At 41.0% G+C, this 27,078-nt stretch overlaps 1 protein-coding gene across 4 annotated transcripts in view; it reads right to left on the reverse strand.

Moving 5' to 3' along the window:
• The window catches only part of MTUS2 (microtubule associated scaffold protein 2), a 291,758-nt gene that overhangs the window by 73,712 nt on the left and 190,968 nt on the right, over window positions 1-27,078 (reverse strand). For all 4 annotated transcript variants that reach the window (XM_071553224.1, XM_071553242.1, XM_071553213.1 and 1 more), the window contains exon 5: window positions 671-832. In XM_071553224.1, the coding sequence (XP_071409325.1) occupies window positions 671-832 (162 nt within the window). The remainder of the gene's footprint in view (window positions 1-670; window positions 833-27,078) is intronic.

Consider the following 27,078-nt stretch of genomic DNA (forward strand, 5'->3'; position numbering starts at 1 on the left):
TCCAGCGAAAGTTGAACCACAACAGGTTAATCTGACTTGAAACTGGGCGGCCAGTCTTTGTCTTGTATTTTGTACTGATCTTTTTTTCCCAGCTCCATTTGCGGTATGTTATCAAACCCCATGGAACATACACAGAAATGAAAGACTGCTGAATAAGGGCCAGGCTGGATAGGGCAGATGACTTACACAAAATTATTTAGTTTAGAATCTAAACTATTAAATCTAATCTGAACTTGATGGAACTGGTCATTTGAAACATAACTGGACTGAGCAGAAGGAAAGTGAAAACATCACTAATTGCTTAAGCCTAGAGGCCAGAATTCACATCCTTGCAAGTACACCTAGCAATGATCTATCTGCTTAATAGTTTCTAAAGCAATGTAATGTTTTCAAAAAGTTGCTTGGTGAGAACCAATAATATAAATCTGTGGCATGTGTAGTTAAGGACAGTAAATGTCTTCAGCTTCAGACACAGTTCACAAAATGAGATTATAGCTTTGTTTTTGACTGTGTTTCAGAGACCACAGTAAATAGAGTTCAAATCAGCACATTGGCAATGTGCCCAAGAACAGTTTGAAAATTAATTGAGCAAGCAGTAAAATAGCATTATAATAAGGTTTTTGCATTGCTTCACCTAACACAGGTGGCTTTTTAAGTTTGGAGCACTTACCAGCAGGTGCTGTGGCAGTTTTTGGAGCTGGAAGTAAACTCCTGCGTGGTGTTGCTGTGCTGCTCGATACCTGCGTCATGCTCTTGCTGCTCCCCTTGGGAGCATCTTTAGAAGGTGCAGATGCCTTAGCAGTGGTTTGCTCTTCACTTCCAAAGCTGGAACCTGCAGGAGACCAAAAATGCACTAATTATAAGTGCATAAAAAATGTATGTGAACTGTGACATACAGACTGAACTTCTATCAGCAATTATAATCTACAATGACATGTCCTCACTGCAATTTGGGCTAAGTAACACAGACTTTCTCCAATATAAACATTTTGGTAGAAATAGAGTTCCCAATAACTTACTTAAATGCTAAGTCTTGGTAACTCTTGGAGTCTGATACCAACAGAAACTTAAGACCTGCTTTTGATCTAGCTCCATAAAGGTACGTGTCTACAAGGCTCATAAAGAAACCAAGAAATTTCTGTATATCTGTATGGAGGAGTTGGTTATGGCTTTGGAGCTGCTACAGGAGCCAACCTACACATTCACCCTAGCATTTGGGAGCTGATGGTTGTCAGAATAAAGGAGAACAGCAGGGCTCGGTGGTGTAAGGCTCCAAATTCCCCTCCCAGGTAGGATTTCCCATGAAGAGTCCCTCAGATTACATTCAGACATTTGAAAAATAAGATGAAAAACAAACAAAAAGATGTCTTCCTTAACTGTCACATCCACTTCAATCATATTCTAGAAATGAAACTCATGTTGCCAAGGTTTCACTGTATATTGGCTTCTTTCAAAACTTTTAATGGGTTTAGTTTCCTTCGGTATTTGCCATCTAGGAAATAAAGACATTATGGGTTCCTTGTAGACATAAGGAAAACAATCTTAACATTTGGGAAAGGCAAAGTTGAAATGTCTTCCTTACCTATCTGTTTACAAGGTCTAAGAGGAGCAAAAGATTACAGGAGATTCTGAACTTGAACATTTGCAGAAGAATAAACATTTTGTTTGAAAAAAAGGAGTGGACATAGTGGCAAAAAATATGAAGGATTTTAGAAAAAGGCTATAATTCTTATTTCAATTGCTTTGAAAAGATACAATATAATATTGTTCAGGTACTGTCTGCAGGAAAATGATAACATGATTTTAATAATTGGCATGTCCAAGTCTCCAGTATTTTTAAGACACAGGCTTCTTGAATGCGTGCAAGTAAAGAAGAGATTTCATTTTTGCCTTTCTTACTGAAAATCTACTAGAAAAAAAATGTAGGTTGGAAAAGAAAATCCTCCTTTCCGATAAATAAAGAATACAGCTTTTAGCAAAATAGCTGTAAGTTTTGCAATGTCTTTAAGGCTTTAAGGCTCTTGCCTATAAGTCTTAAAGTGTGTATCTGCAGTATAAATGGAGTTCTACAAATTTATTTGACCTTTGTCAAGCTACATTAAAAATTCAACCAAAACAGCGTAGTGTACTCTATGCAGGAACAGAAAGACCTGAAGCATTTGTTACTTTTACACTGCTGTGCACATAATAACTCCTCAGCACATCAGATCGTTGCTTTGTATCTGAACTACATGGATTTTTCACATGTGTAACAAAGTTCCAAGATTATGTGCTAAATCATCACCTGACAAAACACTGCTGACTTCAGTGAGGTCACATCAGCGGAAAATCTGGCCCAGCCTAAGCCAGTCTCCTTGCAGCTGTGCACAAGGACATCTCTACTACCAGTGCCGGGGGACATTGCAACCTGTGTGACCACTTCAGGCTGTTTGCATCACACTCCTGAAGTTATTCCTGAAGTGGTCTCATATATATGCACACCCAGTCAGTTTGGGTAGCACCATTTCTAGAAAATTTTTTTCTTTCTTCAGCTATTTGTTTAAAAGTTTCAATTGTAGAAGCACTAACCTTGAAGAGGAAATTATTATTTGCAGAGAAATGCTGTTCAAGTGTTCTTTAATTGAAGCCCTTTATTCTCAGCTGTGAAATGTATTATATGAAGAAATTTATACTCAAAGTCTCACCGAATGGAATCAATTCCTGCATTGAAGAACAATGCCCAGGGGAGTTACATAACCTCTTACGAAAAAAAAGTTAAAAAGCTTTTCTAGGTATTGAAGCTGAAGTGTTGTCAGCTACAAACACTTTTTCTGCCTAAAACACAGCATAAGGGGTCTGCTAATTATATAAGTGAGCGGGTGAGAAAGGTGACAAACATGGTCTCATTGCACCCCTGAACCAGAAATGCCAGTGCCTGGAAAGAGCAGGCCTGTCACCTTGTGCTGTGGCTGGACAAACACCATGGGGAAGCAGGTATTTCCCTGCAGCTTGTGAAGAGGATCACGGTGGAGCAGATATCCACACTGCAGCACATGGAGGACCCCACACTGGCACAGGTGGACATGGCCCAAAGGAAGTTGCAGTCTGTGGAGAGTCTTCACGGGAGCAAATTCCTGGCAGAAGCTGTGGCCCATGGAGATGAGAACCACAGTGGGGCAGGTTTATCCTTTACCCATCCTTGGGGAAAATCCCAGGCAGGAGCAGTGAGAAGTGTGAGATGGAAGAAATAGCAAAGGTACTTCTGTGGACTGACCACAATCTCTCTTCTCCCACTGCACTGCTTGATGGGGATGTGAGATGGAGGAAGTAGAGGAGTTGGAGAGGGAGAACTGAAGTTGAGACAGGGAAAAAGGGGTCGGGGGAAACTATTTTAGGTTTGGGGTTTTTTTCTTTGTTTCTCACAATTCAACTGTTTTAATTGGAAATATATTAAATCATTTTTTCCAAGCCAAGCCTGTTTTGCCTGTGACATCAATTGTCTTTATCTCTACCCATTAGCACATTCACCTTTTTTTCCTTCCTGTCCTGTAAAGAAGGTGAGATAGTGCAATAGCAGCAGGCTGGGTATCTGGCAGCCAGCCAAGGTCAACTCACCACAATAGCAATATCAGTATACCCAGGATTTGCTAAGATAAGGTCAATATTTAACATAAGAGACAGTATCTTCTGCTTTGCTCTTCACTCAAAGATAGAGTTTGGAAAGAGATAGTGAGATACAACAACATATGTGCATAATATACTACAAAACCAAAAGTTTGCCACTTCCATGGATATCACTAGGACACCATCTTGAACCCCAGGGGCAAGGGAAGGTGAGTTCCACCTTGCTACACACGGTGCTGGATTCCATAGTTCTTTTCAAACAGCATTCAAAGAATAAATTTAATTAAAGATCTAGAAGAATGCATATTCCTCATGATCTAAGAAGAAAATAAAGTTTTTCATTTACTTCAAGGAAGCAACTTGTAGGATAATCAGAACAATTATTCATCAGATAGTATTTGTCAGTCCATCATGAGATGCCTTCCACTATTATCCACAGCAAGTGAGTCAGTAACATTTGCCTTCCCATAATAGCAGCTCTTATTTTTCAGTAAAAGCCTGTAGAGAAACACCAGACGTGCAGTGGTGAACAGTTTCCAGATGATCACTCTGTTGTATTGTACCTCTTCCCTCCTACTCCTCTACACTGGCATTCTGTCTAAACCAGGGGGGACTCCTTGCTTGCCTTTGAAGCACCTGGCAAATCATTTGGGGGCTCCAACATAAAATGCTCTGTATTTTTGCAGACTCTATGCTCTATGAGGAGCAGCACTGCTGACTTTGCAGTAGCGTGTTTAATAGACTATTAACAATCTGTTGGAGCTAAAGGCCTTCAGCCTCGCATTTATCATCTCGGTATGAGCCCCAAGCAATCCTACTCTTCTGTTTGTGAAAAAAAAAATACAGAAAAGAATAATAGTTGTTTGAAGACTTGCAGTTACTTTGTAGAGTCCCTCAACCCCTACACTCTCATGCCAGTAGACATGGAGAATTCAGGTCTGGGAACATATCATAGGCTGCAAGTTCAAAGAAAATCATAACCAACATCCCACTGTTTCCCAGATGGCTTTGAACCACCTTCTCTCCATATCTGCCACAATTCTCTTCACCACCTGACCCTGCCCTGCAAAAGCTCACTTCAGGGACTCCTCACTGTCAGAAAAGGAAGGTTCTCTTGTATGTGTCACCAGGAGTTTGTGACTCTTACATGTGTTCCTCTTCTGATATTGTTTACAAATATTTGTAAAAAAAGATGGAAATATCACGTGATATCATATATGGCAGTAAAACCAGCAGGAACATGGGTGGGGAGAATTCTTCATGTGATGAGAAATGTTGTGTGGCAGGTCTTGATCTGGGAGGAGACAGCAACAGGAATAGCTGTGTTCTGGAGGCCCACAGCTACAGATTTCCCTGTCTGTGATTAAGGGCAATAAAGTCTCCTTTTGCTGGAGAACCTGTATAATTTCTAGAAAAGCAGCTTCTCTGACAATGCCTATGGGTCTCTCTTTTGCTGACAAACAAATTGCAGAAGAGTATTATAGCATGAGTGCAGCTGCTTCTGCAGCTCCCCGTCTCATGGGCTGCTATGTGAAGCCTATCGACATGGAGTGAGTTTCCAGCTCTGTGCAGCAGGTCAAGCATTCACTGTACTGGCAGTAGGCTTGGAGCTGTTAGCCCCCACCACAGCTGTAATCACACCCAGGACACTGGGAACATGGGCATCGTATATGCTCACTGAAGGACAAACATTTACCAAGGGTTATAGGATGGCATGTGCATCTAAAAGATCTCTGGACACTACTTGCTGCCAAGTTAATGACAATGAAGGCATGTCTAGCTGTTGCATCAGTGATCCTGCTTGGCATTTGTAAAGCCCTTTCCAGACTCAGAACTCAAGAAGCTTTATAAAAGGAGTTGAGCCACTTGCAAATTCACATAGCAAGGAAACAGCAGAGACAGAGAAGCAAGCAGGAAAACTTGATAATGAATTATGAGTTTTTTCACCTGGAAAACACTGGGATGTATTATTCCTCTGGGTTTTACTAGACTGCACTTTTGTGCCCCAGTTTTCTGGCACAAGTACAAGGCCAAAAGGAAATTTAAAATCAGTGCCATGGGGAATTGTCTGATAAAGAAAATACCTAAAGTGCTGTGAATAACTAGGTGATGTTTAAAAACAAAACCAGCAAGACATACTTTTCACTAAGTTGGAACACCTGCCCATCCTTCAGTTACTGTCCATTCTTAATTTCTGATTGTTAGTCGTGAAGTGGTAAGTAGTTTTTATAGAATGATTACAAGATATGCAACCTGTCAGCTGAGATTTTTATTTCACTATTTTAAGGGTTACAGTTTTCAATGTAACACTTCACAATGTAATTTTCAAGAGATACAACTGAACTTGAGCTCTGCAGCTCAAGCTGAAACAAAGCTATTAACCAAGTGCTACAGTGTGATCATTAGTCCTGAGGGCTTACTGTTCTATTAAGATGTTATGATAGTGCACAAGAATACTCACTGGCTAATCAGGGTTTTTTGTCTTTGCAGAGATCCAGTGTCTGGTATTTCCTGATACAACAGGCCAAATGTGCAAGACATCAGGCACCAGCTGATGACAAATTTCTTTTCCATCCCGAACAAGAAGAGGCTTAAGGACTGATGTCCACACAGTGCTTATGTCTAACTTACCTGTCTCAAAGCATTTTTTCCCAGTGCGTTTTTTTGGCTCAGACAAAAATGTGTTGATGCAATAAACCCCTGTAATATATTTATTTTAGAGGAGGTTTGTGTCTGAGCACATGCCCTTACAGAAGATGATTTTTCAGAAGTCTAAACATTCAAAAATGAAACCTGAATCTTGAATTTTCAGGTTAATTATTTCCACCAAAATAAGGAGCCAAATCTGCAGTGTCTGTGAGCACAGGAGACAACTCTCAGGTTTTCAGATAGCTTTGGGTCTCTCCACTGCCACTGACCACCTCTCAGATAGCCCATTCATTGCTAGTGACGGAGTTTGGTGCCATCATTGAAGATTAATGACAGCCACTTGATTAGTAATGGCTTTTGTACACTACCACTTACTTCTGTAAGAGATTGCTGCATGCCCATTCTTCTCACCATGCTCTCCAATCCTAAATCTAAGCATTTTTCTCCTATGACACATGCTGCGGATGGTTTTGGCCCCCCCAGGTCTGGCCATGCAGAAAGCTGTTGGGCATCTGAAGGGTGAGAACCCTGCAAACTCGAGCATCACCAGAAGAGCTGCAAAAGCACCTCTGTTGAGATGCACTGGCAGGCTCATCCTTCAACTCCAGCTGCCTGTGACAGCTTCTACAGTCAGAGGCTGTATCCTGCACTTGCTGCTGATCCAGGCAAGACAAAGACAGAAGTAGTGTTTCTGGCAGGGTGGAGGGAAGCACCACCCCTTCAGGCTGTGCTTTCCTAATTAAAGTGGCAGTTGTGATACCAGAGCAACACTGGCAACCCTACTCACAGCAAGATGCCCTTGCAGACAGTGTTTGAGGCTTGGTCCATCAGGCTCTATCTATGCTGCTAAATGAAAGCTGGCCAAGTGATTTAGACTGGCTCATCCTATCACCACCCTGGCTAATCATAACAGCTTTTTCTGAGGGTTAGAGCAGCCCAAACTGCAGCCACAGTGTGAAGAACAGGGTGAGGGACAAGGAGACTGGGCTTAGCCCAGCATCCGGCGTCTCCCTTTCTCACCACACTTGGACTTGCAGACAAGAAGCACCACTGAGCTCCCAGCCACTGGCAAAAGAGGTCATTCAGCTTAGCCTCATCTAGAATGAAGGGGATTTAAGAAAAGTGGAGATGTTTTGTCTCTGTCAAGTGGAATTGAAGCTCCTTCTTTTACATGTTTTACTGTTTGTGAGGACACTGAGTTTTTGAAATCTAGATTAATTTTTGTGGCACAGACCCATCTTCAGTGTCCTTCATACATAATAGATAGTAGAAATACAGCCTTCTGCTGATACTCCTCCTTGTGTCAATATTAACTAATTCATTTTGTATCACCAATTAAAATAAACATTTTTGGTTCCGGCTAAATGCATTTCTTACTTGAGTGGAGATACATGCTGTTCCCTACTGAAGTGTTACAAGCCTCATTGAGCAAGGTGAAAATTTCACCACAAAGTAAAATTTCTGTATGTGTTGAAGGGAGTTGCAGACAACTTGCTGACTGTGCCAGACTTTGGAATCACATAACCCATTTTATTTGGATTTGTGATGAAATGTTACATCTCTATTAGGAAAGATGAGCATTTCAATATGTCATAAAACTTCACCATATGTTAGTGGTAGCTTTGCCTACCACTGGTACTGCTGCTTGGCTAGCTGAGCGCTTTTGCATAGCTGGCTAATTAAAGCCCCATAGGGCATTGAGTGAAGACAGCACAGTATTTTGCTGATCAGTTGTAGTATTTGTCAGAAAGGATAACATAATGTTGAAATCTTTCCAAAGATACCTGGGGTGCACAGATATTTACTTTCTGAAAGGGAAATCTCCTGGCACTGCTTGGAGCTGAATCATCAAAGGTCATTCATGACCAAATCTCCCTCCAAACTTCCCTCCTTCAGTGTATGACTGTTCACAATAACAAGAAACATCCCACATCACTAATACTTCACTGAATTAGTTGTAAGAAGGGCTGGTTCTTAAAACGTGAGGTACACTTGAAGGCAAGCAAGTACTCTTCAATGTTTTGGAAGCTCTACTTGCTGACACAAGTTAGGAATATATTATATATCAGTTACACATTTAAATTCCCATCAGCAAGTTCATTTTGAGAGAGAAAATAAATAGCCATATCAAAGAAACAGATATTTTTTAGATCCCATGTTCAGTAAATTTACTGAAATAAACTGTTAACCAAGGCTGAATTTGTGAGAAAACTTCAATTCATCCCAGTGAGGGCAACCAAAGCATTGACTTCAATGCAAGAAAAGTTTGACTTAGGATGAATGTTTAAGGCAAAATACTGCTCTCTATACAAAACAAAAAGCACATGAAGTAAAACTGCAGCAGATTTACTCCAGGTAAATTCCCTAGCACAGTCATGCACTGTATTACGGAGGAGTTGGATGACTACATGCCCAAGGGCCACTTCTCCTCCTCGCTGCCCAACAGGGTAGTCCTCCACACCACAACAATTCCCAGACACTGTAGAGTTCTCAAAGTAACACCAAGCATAGATGGCATTTTTTGCCAAAAACACATATATAATCCAATGCCCTCAACTGCCAGAATAACCCCTGGGATCACCAGAGGTTAGCCAAAAGTTAAAATAACCAGAAAGAAGATATAGATAACATTGATTTTCTTCTACCACTAAAGCATTATTGGCGTGTATCAATGTACTTGAGGGGGAATTTTCCTGGGTAGGTAGATTTTCATATTCCTGGGTAGTGCTTCAATCCCAGCCACACTTCAAGAAGCACCGGCTTTGTAACGTGACTTGTGCTCATGACCATTTGCTCTAATGGCACCGAGCCTGCTTCTGAACTGGCATACCAGTTTTAACAGGGCACAAGTACCCATGAAAGTTAGGATTAGAAATGACATCTGCTCTGCAAGAGGTTTCTCCTGATGGCAAGAAGTGCCAAATTTAGAGCCACATGCCTTATTATAAGGAATGATATCTGTTGACACAGCATTTTATCATCAATAAATGCCTCTTCCCTGGAATTACTGCTTTTAATTTGCTTGAATACTGGCTTGGAGTACCATATTTTGACACTTAAAGGTATATATAATTCTTGGTAAAAGTGTTAATGACATTCCAGTGGTGATAATGAATTTTCATCAGCTTTAGCAATCCATACCAGTTGCCACAGCTCACCAGACTAGGGGAGGTTAAGTAATGCCCTAACAACTACCAGCTCTTAAGGTCTGGTAGCATTCAGTCCTGCTCCTTCCCTGCCAAACCACAACAGTGTGCCACAGTATAGGTGGAATTATGCTAGGTCAAAGAGCTAGTAATTATGTCTGATTGCTTCCTTGGCAGAATGATGACCTCAGAGCAGTCCTGTGTTAAGGAGGGGAGATATCATACTGAAACCTCAAGGATGGAAGAGCCTTATAGAGTCCCCAGTTAGTCACTATTTAATTGCACTTTATGAGCTCAGACACAGATCCTCAAAACTGCTTAGAAACTTACCTCCTATTTCATTTCACATTCAAATTTAACTCACACTACTTATTCTTAATCAACATTTCAGCCCTGAAGGAGTTTCAAACCCATTTTGGAGTACGAGGGATGTAAGCAGCTGAGCAGAACCTCCCATGAATGCTGAACAGTGCTTTGGCTGGAGGAGACAGGTGGTGACAGGCACCAAAACTGTGCTTTGGAGACAGGCAGGGAGTCTTCTGAGCTGTCCAGAGCAGCCATTTGCTGTGCTCAGATCATATTCATCCTCTTGGGCAACATGCTGTTCAAGAAAAAATGCAAGAGAACCTGCTTTTCCCAGTTAACTTTCACAAACTCCTGTGTAAGTAATGCACAACATGTACAGTGTTGCTCTGGGCTGACTCCTGCCTAGATATGTGTTTTGTGGCTATTTTAGATGTCATATAGAAAAAAAAATCTATAGTAAAATTGAAATCTGACAAATTTTCATGTAGCCCAGAGTTTCAACAGTCAGGAAACATCTTTCAGTGGAAAGCTTTATTTTTTATCCCTTACACTGGCTACATTGTACTATAAGGCTCCATAAGCAAGTTTGATTTATAGAATTCTGCTGATTAAGTTTTTGCTCACAAAACACCTTGTTTGATCAAATTAAGTATTTTTTCTTTTTTTTAATTGTCAGTTGTGAGGACCCTGGCTGTAAAACTGTAATTCAAAAACACCTGGAGAGAAATGCACACAAGCAAAAAAGGCTTCTATTATAAATGGCATTATTCATGGAGAGTGAGCATAAAGTTTCAATTATGTGACCTGTTAAAATTTTCCTTATTTCATGTTTACTAGAAACAGTGCCTTTAGTAGACTGTTTTGGGCAAAAATCAATTCTTTGACAATAAGCTAATCGTACAATTAGCAATACTAAATGCTATGACCTAGTGATCTAGCTAAATAAGCTTTGCAAAATATTTTAGCTGTATTTCTATGAACTGAAGTAATCTATACTGGTTGCCTATAATGTTTTTCGGGGAACAGATGATTCATTGCATTTATTTCACAAAACGAAAGCTCTTGAAAGTGTATAAAATTAAAATTCTGTTGAAACCCATAAAGGTTAAATAGAGGAGGTAGTTTCTTTAAAAATGGCAGTGCCTTTATAGAACAAATTATTTAACCTTTGTGTTTGATAAAGTATCAAAACTTTTGGGTTTTTTTGATATTTTTGCAGGTTTTTTCTCATGTAAGTACTTGAATTTATCTGACTGGCAGTAGCAGTATTAAACCCAGTTGCTTTTCTTCATTACAATAAATGCTACTGATAAGTAATAAAATGTAAGCCCATTTAATTGGAGCATGCAAAAGTGATTTCCACATGGTTATAATGGCACAGGCAGAGTGGAACAGTGAGGCTGCACAGAGAACCAGCCCCTAGGGAGTACAGCCACCAGGAACATCATGAGCAGGACATGAAAACGCCTCTCAGGTGGCTGGGATCAAACACAACAAATGAGCAGGATTCACAGAGAGAAACTGCACTAGCACCACATGCTAAAATCTGCCAGAAGAAAGCAGTGAGTGCTGGCAGTGGGTGACTCTGCTGAGAGGCACCAAGGCACTCATCTGCTGGCCTCATAGATAGTGAGGGAAAGTTCGCTGCTTGCCAGAATCCAGGATCTGTCATGTCACAGGGAGACTGCCACGAGGGGTTAAAAGCAGACTACTATCCCCTACTTTTTTTCCCATGGGGGCACAAAAGACACAGTTAAGGAAAACCTGTGCAAGATCACGCAGGACTTCAGAGCCCTGGAGGCCCAAGCAAAAGGGACAGGGGGACCAAGTGATGTCCTCTGTGCTGCCAGTCCAGGAGAGGGATGAAGGTAGAAGCTCATACATCATGTAGATCAATACCTGGCTTTGTGGCTGGTATTGACAGTACAGCTTTGGTTTCTATGATCAAGGGATATTTTTGACAAATACAGGCTATTCAGGAGAGATGGGATTCACCTGCCTGAAAGAGTCAGGAGGATTTCAGTAGCAGATTGGCTTACTTAGTAAATCATGCTTTAAACCTGGGGAGTAGGGTCCAGAGTTTCAACATGGGTATATCCATAAGTGACAGGCTGGATGAGTGCACCTATCCAAGCAGTGAGGAATGCTCCCCAACCCTTTTCTAAGGCAAGTATATGCACAGTCTGTGCAACAAACAGGAAGAACTGGAACACAGTGACCAGTTCGAGAGTTATGATGTCATAGGAATTACAGAATCCTGTTGATAGGAAAATTCACATGACTAGAAGACCACAATGGATGGCTACAAACTCTTTTGGAAAGATAGAAAGGAAGGAAGAGAAAATGGAGTTGCACTTTCTGTAAAAGAGAAATTTGAAGTGATCCATGGACTGCTGTCTCCAGCTCTGGTCCCCACAGTTGAAAAAAGAAATTAACAGACTGAAGAAGGTCTACAGGAGGTCTATGAAGATGATCAAAGGGCTGGAGAACCTGCCCTATGAGGAAAGACTGAAGGAGTTAGGTGTTATCTCCCTGGAGAGGAGAAGGGTTGGGGGGACTCAATCACAGTATTCCAGTACTTAAAAGGCTCCAAGGAGAACAGAGGGTCCCACTTCATAAAGAGCCACATGGAGATGACAAAGGGCAAGCTGGACTGGGAGTGACTTCATCTCAATGTAAGGAGCAAAATTTTTACAGAAAGAATCATCAGTCACAGAAACAACCTCTCCAGGGATGTGGTAGAATCCCCATCACTAGAATTTTTAAAGACATGGTTGGGAAGGGTGCTAGATAATCTTGTCTAGGCTCCCTTTCTCACTGAAGGTTGACCAGATGATCTTCCCACTTTTCTTCCATATATATAGAATACCTGAGCTATTCTATGAAAAGGGAATAACAAATAAAGAACCCCAAATTACAGTGCCAGGCTTAAAATAAGGAATATACACCACTACTTGGTCAGACACTTGTAATATAAATTATGATATTATAATATCATTTATGATATAGATATGTATTTCTTGCTGGATTTGTAAATGTGAAAGATACCAGCCTGATTACTCAGATGACGAAAATCTACACTTCAGAGAGCAAACACAGCCCGGACAGCCAGGCATAAAATTCCTTGTTCACCCGCAGTGTCCTGGTGGTCTTGCCACATGCTCTGGCATCAGAGTCTTCTTTGAGCAAGTGGTTTTTGTGGGCAGGAACCATGTTATTCTATGTCAACATGCTACATCATGGTATCATTGAAATTAAATAAGTTATAAAAAAAGTCATTAATTTCTTCCTGGTCTCCTGCATCAGTGGGCAAGTTTCTTCCAGTCTGGACCCATAACTGCAACATCTATTTTGACGTAAGTTTTTGGCATGCAGGTAAACTTTTTTTAGGATTTGTATATTGACACTTACAAAAATGGCAGCTGAACTTGAAAAATGAAATGCATTCTTAAAAAATCACATACATAAAAGACCCCTCTGGTCTGTTCTAAGAAGCACTTGGTCCCGGCACTTTTATGGTTCTTTTTTTAAGGCAGCAAATCCACTCCTGTCAACACTCTTAAGTGGAGCATCATTGTTCTCTTACATCAGAACAATACTTAAAGGCCTCTGTGAAAAATAACTTGGGCGGTGCTTTAGTCAAAACAGTGAGTTAACTTGTTAGGACATTTTCAGGCACAGACAACCACATACCATTCACACGTACTAAAATATCTCTTATTTGGGTATAAACATTTTATTTTTCAAAACTGTGGATTCAGTAGGTCAGGTTCATGGTTTGTAATGAAATTAGGATAGATATCATCATCTTTTTCCAATAGCACCCAGGAAACCACAGTAAAGAAGAACAGTGAAATGGTATTTCATTGTATACACCAAAATTACCCTCAAGAAAGGCCTTCCAATGATGCCAATGGAAGATGCACATCCCACCTAGTTTTTATGGGGCAAACAAAACTATATGAGCTGTGTATGGCTTAAAGACTGCACATGTCCTACAGATAATATGAAGTTTTGATTCACTGTAGGTACCCAGGAAAAATACTTGGTAGTTCAAAAGACACATTCTGTCAGTATGTGTTAGCCCCTACTACACCACAGCTGTGTGTTCAGTCAGGAAGAGAAGGGAAGGATGAGAAAGCACCTAGACACTCCCAAGGGCCATAACTGAAGCAAGGGCAGATCTCCTTTCCACGTTCTTTCCAGCAGCCTCTGCTTGTGGTATCTGCTAAGAGCCCATAAGTAGTGGGTAACACAGTATGTTCTCTGAAAGGATTAGAGGAAAACATGATTGTGTGGATTGCACCTGGCTTGGCTGGGACACCTGATAACACTGCTTTGTTGGATAAGATCCTGCTTCTAAATCCATTGCTTTGAAAAAGTAAGGTCCAGATGTTACAAAGAGGCATAATTACTTGCACCCTTGCTATTGTTCTTTTTCTTAAATAGTACTTTTGAAGATAAATTCACTTGCCTGTCTCTGGCACATGAAACCTGAACCGCCGGATTAACAAGAAATATCCTATTAATTTCACCTCTGTATGAACCATTCTGTAGTTAAGACTTGTAAGAGACTATTTAAATGAAAGCTTTTTAATCATACATTTAGTATATGGGATATTGAAGTACAGCTTCTCATTTTGTACAATTTTAAACCCCAGTATTTTTTTAAGACACCTGAAATTATTAACAGGATCAAGAATGGGTTTGTCTATGTGGGGTGTGGGGTGAGGAGGTGAATGAGTGCAAATTATTTTGAAATGGTATAAAGTACAGTTAGAAGTATGATCTGTAGTGTTTTATACCAACACAAACAATGTCCTTCTGTATTTCAGGCACAATTAATTAACTGTGTGTGTATAGTACAAGTGCAGAAATACTAAACCAAAATGTTGTCTACTGGAAAATTGTAATTCAAGTGATTTCCATGATACTTCAGTTGCAGGAAAAGGTCTCAAAAGCCCCTGTACTCTTAAGGAAGAGCTGGATAACTCTTGGCCCTGCTAATGAATGGTAGAGGCCTCAGGAGAGTCTGTATAGCAGATCTGCCTTTGAGACTCTCCTGTGTTGTTTTGCTGGCACTGCAGAGTTTCCTTCTCCTCCACAGTGGCACAGTCTGACAGGACCATCACAGGCCTTTGTCATTTCTCTTATATTCCTGGGTCCTGAAAGCAGGCGGTAATGTAAAAATCTCAGTTGCTATTACTGTAAAAGAAACTTCCATTCTTTATTTTTATTTTTTAACCTTCTTCAACACTCATAATGTAGCCTGAGAGCATATCCAAAATCTTCCTTTCAAAGAAATATTATGAGGTTTTCTGAAAGGGCATGAACATTGATATCACATTACACTGCTGTGATAACATACAGGTTAAAGGTGCATTTGCTTGAAAAAGCTCCTCCTTCTCTTAGTTAAACATGAGCAAATACCTCAGGTCATTTGAGTCCTAATCTCTGACATTTAAACACATGGGTAGTATCACAGCTTTAGAGCACTAATACTGAAGCCAATGAGGCTCTTGGAACAGTTTTACTACCGCAGAAAGGCCAATATTGGTTAAAACTGCATGTATATTATTTGTAAACTTCTTAGGGTCTGGGAGACAAGAACATGCACCAACACTGCCTGTGTCTCCTTCCAAATTTCCTAAATCCCATGGATGGAAGAGATAATGGAAGATATAGCTGAGGCTCTTTGCAGAAAGGACATTACCGTTTTCTCCATCAAAATCAGAAAATAGGCCAAGAACTCATGGAAAGCAGCCCTGGGGAGAAAGACTTGAGGGTTTTGGTGGACGAAAAGCTGGACATGAGCCAGTAGTGTGTGCTTGTAGTCCAGAAAGCCAATTGCATTCTGGGCTGCATCAAAAGAAGGGTGGCCAGTAGGTCAAGAGAGGTGATTCTCCGCCTCTTCTCTGCCCTTGAGACCATGCCTGGAGTGTTGCATCCAGCTCTGGGGTGCCAAGTATGAGGGCGATGTGGACCTGTTAGAACAGACCCAGAGAATGGGCACAAAGAGGGCCGGAGCACCTCTCCTATGAAGATAGTCTGAGAGAGCTGGGGTTGTTCAGCCCGAGTAAAACTTCTTGGAGAAGAGAAGGCTTCCTGAAGACCTTAGAGCAGCCTTCCAGTACTTAAAGGGGACCTACAAGAAAGCTGGAGAAGGACTATTTACAAAGGCATGAAGTAATAGAACAAGGGGGAATGGCTTTAAACTGAAAGAAGGTAGCTTTAGATTAGATATTACAAAGAAACTCTTCACTTTGAGGGTGGGGAGACCCTGAAACAGGTTGCCCAGAGAAGTTGTGAATCTTCCATCTCTGCAAGTGCTCAAGGCCAGGTTGGATGGGGCCCTGGGAAATAGGATTTACTGGATGGCATCTCTGCCCATGGCAAGGTGTTGGAACTAGAAGATCTTTAAGGTCTCTTCCAATCTAAACCATTTTCTGATTCTATAATACAAGCACCTTTTACTTTACCTGTTGTAATTTTGATAACCACTAGAGAGTCATTCAAGTGAGCACAAATCTTTTACATGCTGGTGGAGAAAAGGGGGAGAGCAAGCTGCTGACTGCTACGTGAATTCTCCAAAAAGCCCTCAAGGAAGGAAGGATGGTCCAGACTGTCCCAATCCTACACTCCGTATTTCCAGTCCTGCCTGGAAGTTAGGGTAGGATGCAGGTTCACAACAAGGACTCACTGGAAGAGTGAACTACAACTACTGGCCAAAAATAAGGTCAACCTACAGCTTTTGTCATCTTTGTCATATTTTCACTGTGACCTAAGTGACAGTAGATAATGAATTTGATGCAACTGAAGATGCTGCAAGTTTCAGATAGTGCCCCTTATTCAGTTTCTTTCCCTACAAAGGGAGCAGAGATCCTGGAGTATGATCCTGCAGTCAGTGTCCTGCTGTCACCATTGCAAGGATCTCTAGCAGAGATTCAGACTATAGGCTATTTGCTATCAAGACTTTTTTTTAGACTGAAAAATGGATTAAAGTATGAGACAATTAGTAAGTTGGCATTTTGTCTGTCTTAGAGGCAAATCCTGGGGAATCAGTGCAGCTTCTCCAGTATCACTTTGTCAATGCTCTTATTTTAGCAAGAGAGCTATGAAGATAAATTAATTGCAAATCGCTTGGGATGAAAGGTAAATATTAGACACTGTTAGGAAAAAAAGTTTATCTGCAGATGAGATAAGGTTTATCTGCTTTCATTTGCACCCATACAATTATGGTAAATGTGAGAAATCTTTGTTAAAAGCCACATCCAACCAAGCTGCTAGTACCTGCAGTGCAGTATCACAGTAGTCATTCACTAATGAAATCCACATTATCTTGACAGCTTTCATTTTAAAAAAGTGTGGCAATGACTGCTGTTTGCCTACAGGAGGAAAGATGTACTAAATAATGAGCAATTCATGGATGTAAATATGAAGGGAAATAATTGTGCTTTAAAATATTTATCAAATGCTAGTAGGGATCCATTATGAATTTCCAGAGCAAAACACCTAGCAATTTGCACTCACACTGAAAGTGGAGGAAAAATAAATTCTATTTTATATATACATACATATGTATTAAACCAATGCACACACTCTGCATTTTTAAAACAATGGCAAATTTTGAAAATTAAAACTATTTACATAGGGGATATAAAAAATATTTGACAGGCAACAGGAGTACTGAATCTGGTAGCAGTGATGCTCTGTATACTTACTCCTCTACTAAGCAATTCTGACCTTATTCCAGTATAAATATAGCAGAAGAATATTGAGATGGATAAGCTGAGAGTGGCCACAACAGTTTTTCAGGTGGAATTTGAGACCTGAGACACCTGGCAATGCACCAGTGAAAGCTGAACATCTTTGGAGTGATTCACCTACAGCTTAAGCTATGAAATCCCCACTTCCTGACCTGTATTTCCCAAACCAAATGCTGTTTCCCTGAAAGTGAAGCTGCTAATGGGCTGGCAGGGTGTGTGAGGGAAGCATTTACACTACATACAGAATATTTTTCACATTACAAGAAGCAGATGCTTGACATACAAATGACCACTCATATGGTAAGCACAAAAATTTTGCAGCACAGCAGTTCCCTGCAAAAGGATGTGCGTAAAAGTAACTAACAGCAACTCTCCTATGTCATGGCTGAGCTGAACTTGGGCAAGTGAGTCCTCTAGTATTGCTAATTGGAGAGTTCACTCTCTTATTTAAAAGCAAAATTCATGTGGCTTATAGCCTCTTGGAACTTTTGCAGGACAAAAGGATTGTGATTACAGTCCTGAAAGCATGAGAAATCACTCTTGTCCAAACACGAGGTGGGCTAATGTCACACACTGCCAACTGTCCAGGCTGCTGACAAAGCACAGATTTTGTTGGCAGTGCAGGTTTCAGGCCGAACTGTGCCTGAACACTCGTGTCTCACAGCATGTACAGAAGGATGGTATCTATTCATGAAAGGACTGGAGAACAAGTCTTTTGAGGAGCGGCTGAGGCAACTGAGATTGTTTAGCCTAGAGAAAAGGAGACTCAGCAGGGACCTTATTGCTCTCTACAATTACCTGAAAGGAGGTTGTAGCAAGGTGGGAGTCAGTCTCTTCTCCCAGGTAACAAATGACAGACTGAGAGGAAATGGCCTCTAGTTGTGCCAGGTGAGGTTTATACTGGATATTAGGAAAAATTTCATCACTGAAAAGGTGATCAGCCATTGGAACAGGCTAGCCAAGGAAGTGGTTGAGTCGCCATTCCTGAAAGAGTTTCGAAAATGTGGAGATGTGGCACCTGGGGACATGGTTTAGTGGTTAACAAGGTGGTGCTGGACTAATGGTTGGACTCAGTGATCTTAGAGGTCTTTTCCAACCTTAACTATTCTATTCGCTCTTGCTTAAACCTCTCTCAAATGGTGTTGTTTCTAGTTGTGTTACAACAAACCTAATTTAATGATCCAACACTCTTCAAATGGCTCATTCTAACAAAAGTTGTGGGCAGCACACTGTCAAACCAGTGGCTTTGTTGGGCTCTGTCAGCTCCTTTCATGTGACCAGAATTCACCAAACACCTGGCAAATCCAAGATGAAGAAAGTAGACTGCAATGCATGGATCACCACACCAAACATATGTTTAATCTAATGCTGTGAACAAGAATTTAAAGAGATTCAATACTTGGTGGTCAGCAACACAACTTCAGATTTTTTTCTTTTTTTTTCTTTTTTTTTTTTTGTGACTGAGAATTACAAATAATATTGTCTGAGAACAAGAAACACTACTAGCCCCATAGAACACACATAGAGACAATACTCTGTATTATAGACCATATGTCTCCTAAGCAAAGTACAGCCATTAGTAGAAATTAAGATACACTCCACCAGAATCCCAACCTCAAAAGCAGTCAGTGGCTTCTCTGTATCCAGAAAAAAAAAACCAGCTTCAACTTTTATAAGTTAAGTGGTAACAAATTTTTCTTCTGGTTTTACATGACAGGGTTTCATGAACTTCCTTTGGAGTTTGTTTTGGGTTTTGTTTTCTTGTTTATACAATGAAAAGACAATAGAAATCACGAAAAATATACCAACTTTTTCAGATTAGTCCACACACCAGATATTGCTGGTTTCTCTTGAAGGTTTGTGGTTTTGTTCAAATTCATATTGAAATTTTAACTGCTACACCACACACAGGGTTTTCATCCTCTTTGTATTCTCTGAAATTTTGGGAAAAAAAAGTTTAACAAAGGGTTCCTGAGAGTTTGGAAATGTAACATATTCAGATGAAAAACTTCTAAATTAGAATAACTGGGGGCATGGAGGTGGTTCTTCAACAGGATTTCACCTGGTTCTTGTTAGCAGAATGCAGGGAGTTGCAATAAATCAAAACAATTTTTACTCCTTGTGTGATCTGGAAGACCGTTCGTATGCAACAATGTCAGTATCCTTGCCAACATCTGCCCATCTATTTTTTCAGCAAGCTGTTTCATGAATAGGAGGACTAATGAAATCAGGTCTTCTTTGAATTTGTGCTGTGTGCTTTATACATCTCCACTGCAGTGATGACAGTGCACCCAAGTACCAGTTATTCCCAGAACAATGCTCCCAGCTCCGCATCAGATACAGCATAAGCCTTTACCACAGTACCTCCAGATCCTCCTTGTGTTTGCAGATTCAGTGTTTCTCTCCTGAAAAGGCTTCATAAATGACACAAAGAATCTTCATTGTTCTTCCAAAGCCTCTAACTACTATACAGAGTCTGCTGTAGTGGTAGTTTTTGGGCCAGAAGGCCAGACAGGTACCACACCACTGAGCTCACTAGACAGGATTTTTGTGAGTGGAAAACATTATTTTCATCTTCAGCCTCTACCAAGTGGCTAATTCTATCAAACAGATAGAATCTGGACTGGCTCCTTCCCTCAGAGCACTTATAAATGCAGGAGAGATGGAGAAGCTTTAGTTTATTAATACAGGACTAATCTCACTGAATAACACAAGTTTTGTTTACTTGGGAAATCATGAAAAAACACTTGAGAGAGAAACCCCAAACATTTGAGGTACTATGGTCACATTTAAAAATGAAACATCTCCTGGAACAAGGATGGCTTTTGGGACTCAAGGGAAGGAGGAAAAGCCTCTGCCAAAAGCATTGATGCTGGAACGAAAGCATAGGTCTGGGCTTTCCAGCTGGTGAGCCGTGGGAAGCCTCTCTAATGCTATGTAGATATTCCAATTTAATCAGGAGTATAGTCCTAAATTAGAAAGCTCAACAGTAGATTCAGCAGTCATACATTTGTTACTAAAAGACCTATTTTTATGAAATATGTTATTAACCTAAATGCTACATGAATCCTTCAAAAGCTATGACTCTGAGTGGATTAGTGAAATGGGAGTACTTTCAGGGCTATGCTTCATATATGTCTTATTAATTTAAAGCCTTCTGATTGCCTTCCATGTGATTATGACCCAAAGTCAACCTCCATTGTATCTGTCAAAGTTGCTGGTAAGATTCTTTATGTGGTGGAACAATCACTTCTAAAAGCCTGCCTGTTTTTCAGAAGGTAAAGGCAAGTCTCTTAGTTGGATTACTTGAGCCTTGACTCCTGAACTTCCCAGGGGCTCCTCGACAAAACCACTACCACGCGGCATCCCACATTACATGTAAACAAACAAACTTGCATTCAAGGAACTCTTACAGGGTTATGTTTTCCACTTACTTCCCAGAAGCAGAAAAAAGTTCAGTAAGAGATGAGGAAGATCTGCTGACAGGTTCTCCTTCATGGGTCCTTCCAAAGTGCCAAGTGAATGGAGAGCATCTGAGTCCCTCGGTATTGGGGATTTACAGCATAGCAAGCTAATATCCCAGCTGCCTGCAGCCTGGATGGCTGTAGGTGGACATCTACAGCACAAAGTCTTACTGGGTTGTCCCAGGCGGTACGTAACGCCATAAGGACCCTTGTCAGCTGGCAAAGGTTAAAGCCACGAGCTGGGTATTGTGGAGTGCCCCATGACCGTGGCTAAGCAAGCAGTGACATGGGCAAAGACTTGCCCATTCACAATCACTAGCCTTCCCACTGCCTGGATCAGACAAGACACTATTTATTATTTATATTTTTATCTAATTATATTTACATATTTTTAATATATATATAATTAATTATATGAATATGTGCTACCAGACTATATTTAACACAAACTCAATATCTGAAAACATCAAGATAAAAGTTTTATTTATTGATTGCTTTCCTTTCTATAAATATTTAAACTGCTTGCATTTGAAGTGATTTTGAAAATACAAGTCTATATAAGCTCTTTTAAGTACCCAAAAAGGGCCTCCTCTAGCAGGGCTGGGAAACAATTCAGAGGCACAATATGAAACAGAGATAGAAAAGGGTCACAATCACAAAGATATCTGATATCTAACAACAACTATGACAACAATTCTTTGAAAACTGTGTGTAGGTGTATCTATGACATAGTTTTAAATAGGAGCACTCAAAGGTAGCAAACACCTTAAGAAGAAACAAAGCGGAACTGTGAGAGCACTTCAGTTTGTACAGCCCTTAGCACAATGAGGCTGAAAATGGTTGTGCTTCTTTCTCACTTCAGAACAAAACATCAGCCCTACTGCCGACAACATATCCAGCTAACCCAGTTTTCGTTTTTCACTGGTGATCAGCAGCAGAGGCCAAGGGATAAAAAAGCACAGAAATAGAGCAAAAGAAAGTGAAACATCCCTTCCTACTGTGGCTTTCCCAGCCTCAAAAGCATGCTGGTTTGGAGGCTCTCCAGTCAAGGTAATTTCTGCGTGGAAAGCAGCACTTCATGTTTTTCACTTCTCTGGGCTTCTCTGGTCTTTGCTGGTGCCCCTGTAACCTTTTAGCACCCACCACACCAGTGTCACAATTTAGTCCCTCCTTTATTTGCTCTGTACTCACATCGGCATGCCTCTGATGAGGCAAACACATATAATTGGGTTCAACAGAAGACTGGGGGAACTGAAAATGAGGGCAGGCTGGGACCTGCACAAGCCCACACAGGCAGCTCAGCTGCTGGTGCCCCTGAGCTATGTCCTGGCTGTCAGCTACATGAGAGAGTGGTACTTCTTTGCCTGCCACCCTGCCTACTGCCCAGCCCCAGAGCTTACCCTTCCCTGGTCCTGATGCTTCCTCACCTTCCTACTTCCCACCTTTCAGCAAGGGACGTGTTTTCCTGACACTGAGGTTAGCACAAATGCCTCAGTTTGGAGCGTGCGCTGGGGCTGGTTCATCAGAAAGTGTAAGCCACCTTTGGAAAACAAATCATTGAACAATATCCCAAATTAGTAGCTAAACTGCATCTAGGCATTCCCAAAGATCTCTGCCAAAGTGTACAGTCAGTACACACATGATGCAGAAATATTTGATTTATACAGTCAGCCCCAGATTACATTTTGATTCCAATGCACTCTTTCTTCTCCCAGAAAGATGCTTGGCTCCCAGTCAGTTGGAGCGAGCCCAATATAAAGGTCAAGCCTTAATGACCAGGAAAGCCTTTCGATAGAGAGAGGGTGGGTGGTCTACCCCAACTTTCTTTTTTCCCTTCTCTTTATCAGCTCTCTTGGTGTGCAGGCATATGTGTGTCGTGGAGGGGTGCTGAGTGTATGGAATGAGTCATTTGCTTTCCTCACTGAACCCTGTTACACACAGACTTCAGTCACAAAGAAGAAAAACAGACCTTTGCATTGGAAATGGCCTGGGAACCAACCAGCCTAAGCAAAACCACACAAATCATCTGGATACACAGAGCCCATTGCAGAGAAACGTATTTCTTGAGGTCCCAAGTTCCTTCTTGACTCACACACATCAATGCTCATCAGCAACTGATTCTGAGAGTTTTACTGTAAGACTCTGCCTCGGAAAAAAAAAATTCTTTGTAAAGGCAGTTGAATTCAGGCTCAACCTCGCATTGCTTTTAAAAAACATCTTTCCATTGATTGATTTTTCACTTGCCAATGCAGAGTGTACGTTTGCAAACCGCTGGTTCCCAGATGGACCTTGCGCGACCCATTAGCGATTTACTGCTATTGCCACTGGAGGGCGGCCCCGATCCTGACAACAGCCCAGGGCCCGAGCGAAAACAGTGGCGCATCCTCCGGGAGTGCTTTTTCCGACACGCCAAGTCAAGCCCAAGGGAAGGCTTGAGATCTGAATTTACCTGAGGTGAAGGAACAAACAACTATTTGTTTTACTGCTGGGTAGCCAAATCCTGGTTTTACTGCCTTCTTCTGTGCGTGTGTTTGTAATTCCATTAAATTAATTATTGATAACACTGGGGAAATGTTTAGAGGAAAATTCAGACTACCCAGTCTGCTTCCTTAGGTAATGAAACAAGAAAAGAATAAACATGAGAAAAATGCTAGAGGATAAACTGTTTTCAGTGAACATGAATTCAGCATTTGATGAAGCAGGAGAGTTCTGCAAGCATGTCAAAAATGGTTCTTTAGTTATGAGGTACACTGTATATTTGTAATTTTCCAAAGAAAACAGGAGTCAATCAATGAACTGATTGATATTAGCTTTTGGATATGAACAACAGGATCAAAAGAAAATAACTTCTCTGGAAATAAACCAAAATACATTCATCTGTTCAATCTCTCTGATCCACTGATGCAGGAAATAATCAGCCTGACTGAGCTGGTTTTGGCTGGGGTAAAATTAATTTTCTTCTTAATAGCTAATGTGAGGCTGTGTGTAGGATTCATGCTGGAATGGTGTTGATAACACAGGGATGCTTTAGTTGTTGCTGAGCAGCACTTACACAGTGTCAAGGCCTTTTCTGCTGCTTGTATTGTTCTGCCAGTGAGCAAGCTGAGGGTGCAGAAGGAGTTGGGACGTGACACAGTCGGTACAGGTGACCCCAACCGACCAAAGGAATATCCCAGACCATATGGCATTGTGCTCAGTATACAAAGCAGGGGGAAGAAGGAAAAACAGGGACACGTTTGGAGTGATGGCGTTTAACTTCCCAAGTCCCCAAGTCACCACTAAGCATGATGTGGCACTGCTCTCTTGGGGATGGCTGAACACCTGCCTGCCCACAGGAAGTGTGAATGAGTTCCTTGTTTTGCTTTGCATACTTGGCTTTTACTTATCCTGTTCTACCCCCTATCCTACTGGTGAGGGAGTAAGTGAGCAGCGGTGTGGGGTTTAGTTGCTGACTGGGTTATACCACAACAGTCCCGTCTTTGCTCATTTGTTTAGTTACTTCTCTGTATTCCAGCATGAAGTGCTCCTGTGAGAACAGCCTGATGCAGAACATTGCAGTGAAGGAAAAATTATGCTGCCACGGGTCACTGACTGGCTTTTGTTTTTGGAAATCAATACTGTCAAGAAGCTACAGGGTTTTTTCTGCTGCTGCACAATCATCAAAGCCTTAGACCTGAACAACATGTGTAGTGACACCATGAAGTACAAATGTGACCTACAAAGTAGCTAGTGGGAGGGGCAGCAATGCCTGGAAGTGAGGTTGTGAGGATGATGCTGTACCTTTTCTTGCTTCATATATGCATAACTGCTTCATTGCTGCCCTTGCCTCTGCACAGGTCAGTGACCAGGTGACAATTCCCTTCACTTGTTCCACCTTTCAGGACGATCTGAGCAAATCCACAACTACCCGAAAGGAGGATATAGTGAGGTGCATGTCAGTCTTCTGACACGTCTCAAGTGAAAGTGTAACAGGAAATGGCCTTAAGCCATGACAGGGGAGGTTCAGATTACACATTAGAAAAAAAATTTACACTGAAAGAGTAGTTAGGTACTGGAATAAGTTGCGCAGGGTGCTGGGGGAGTCACCATCTCTGGAAGTGTTCAAGAAGCATCTGGATGTGGCACTTGGGAATACGGTTTTGGGGTGATGATAGTGGTGCTTAGTTGATGGTTGGACAAGGTGATAAAAGAGGTGACATCGACTGATTTCCCTATCTTCAGCTCTTACTGGACTAATGAAAAAGTGGTGAAATAAAAAATCTTCCCAAAGAGGAGTCAAGAGTCAGAAGACACGTTCAAGATTTTGCCTCTACAGGCATGATGGGACTTCATACTAAAGCATACATGTCTAAGTCTAAATATGACACAAACTATTAGGATCAACTGTTTTAAACATGGCAAGTCTGTCATAAGATAAAGGGGTTCTGAGGGACAATGGTTGTTTTGCAGTCCAGTAGGAAATTCATAACCCTGAAGTCACTTTCTTCACCATCACTTTGTCACATGGGAAAACTCATTTTGGCAACTCCTTTGTCTTCTTCACCGGAAATGAGGGAGGCACAAGAAGATTGCTTTCTGGTTCTATGCATCAGAAAGATGAAGTTTAGTGTAACGGTTTGACCCATGGCTTCCTCAGTAACCATTGTATCTAAGGAAGTTACAAGTATTCCACATGTGTTGGGGGGGGGGGGGGAGTGGTTTTGCTCTCTTCTCTCTGGGCCGAGGAGCTGGTGGGAGGTGGTTGGAGTCTGGTCCCTCCAGTTGTTGGTGGTTCTCCAGTCCTGGGTGAGATTGTTTCATTCTTGTTCCCCTTCCTTGAGGTTTTTAATTTTGTTTGTTTTGATTCATTCAGTTTCTTTAGGTTGGGTTGGTGTCTTCCCTATTTTCTGGCTAAACAATTCCCTTTTTTCCCTTCTCCTTTCCCCTGGGGATCCCATGTACTGTGTATACAGTGTGGTTTGTAAATGTTAGAAAATATAATTTATTCTTTTTATTCAGTTCAGTTTCTTTAGAGTGCGTTTCTTTTCAGTAGTTTTTTTTCTTTCCTTTGCTGGGAAAGTTCTGGGAGGGGGAAGGGGGACCAGTCCAGGGTTGGCAACAGCTAGGCCAAACCTGCGACATTTAGCAAAGATGAAACACATAAACAAGGGCAAAACAAAGCACTGGAGCATCAAACCTCCTCTTATACTAGTTTGCAGAATACAGATTTTAGTGGTAATTACAAAATTCACAAATATTTGATACTGATATACTGAACTGCAGAGCAGATGTGCACCAAACAGTGGAAGATTCCCCAACAGTATTTATCTTTAATGCCTCACATATATCCCTAAACCTGCCTTATAGTAAAGTATCAATCACTGAAGCCTCATAAGAGTTTGTGGTCTTTTGTAGTATTGGACATTCATGTCCAATCTGAATTAAAAAATTGCCAAATTGCAGTCCTGAAATGAAAAATCCTGAAAGCCAGTGACCAGTGAGGGGACCAAAGGATGGATATAAAGATCAGAAGAAACCCAAACCTTAGTTCAGTTTTCAGGTTTGCCACTGACATTTTTGTGACCACAATTAACGTAGGAAAAATGTTGCCCTGAAAATTGATAATCTGAATTTGAACCAGTGATTCCACAATCTCTTTATGATCAGCAGAGAAGAGACATCTGCAAAGCCTCTCTTCTAGGAAGACCTCAGCTGCTTTCAAGAGATGCCTGCTCTTCTGCTGATTAGAAAAGAAACCTATGGTGAGCACTACAGGCTGAGGAAGTCTAACTTTGAGATCTCTAATTAGGGTGGGTGAATCCCAAATCTAATTTGCTTGGCCCTTTAATATCTCATTTGCAAAATAATACAAAGGACAATAATAATAAAAATAATGATAATGATGCTATTAATGTAGAGATGACAAAACCTAGCTCTCTATTCAACTGTAAAATATCATTTGATTCAGGAATGCATGAAATACATTACAATGCCTTAAGTCCTCTGCTGGACTGTAACCCCGGAATGGACCTTCTAATTACTACACTTTCAAGGGAATATAAGATCTGTTGCTTCATGTGGATTTGTGTGCAACTGTAATAAGTGCATTTCAGGGTAATAATAATTAGGAAAATTGTGCTGTGACAGTACATGAAGAACCCATTT

Source organism: Pithys albifrons, chromosome 1 (genome assembly GCF_047495875.1).
Source record: "Pithys albifrons albifrons isolate INPA30051 chromosome 1, PitAlb_v1, whole genome shotgun sequence".
Taxonomy (NCBI): domain Eukaryota; kingdom Metazoa; phylum Chordata; class Aves; order Passeriformes; family Thamnophilidae; genus Pithys; species Pithys albifrons.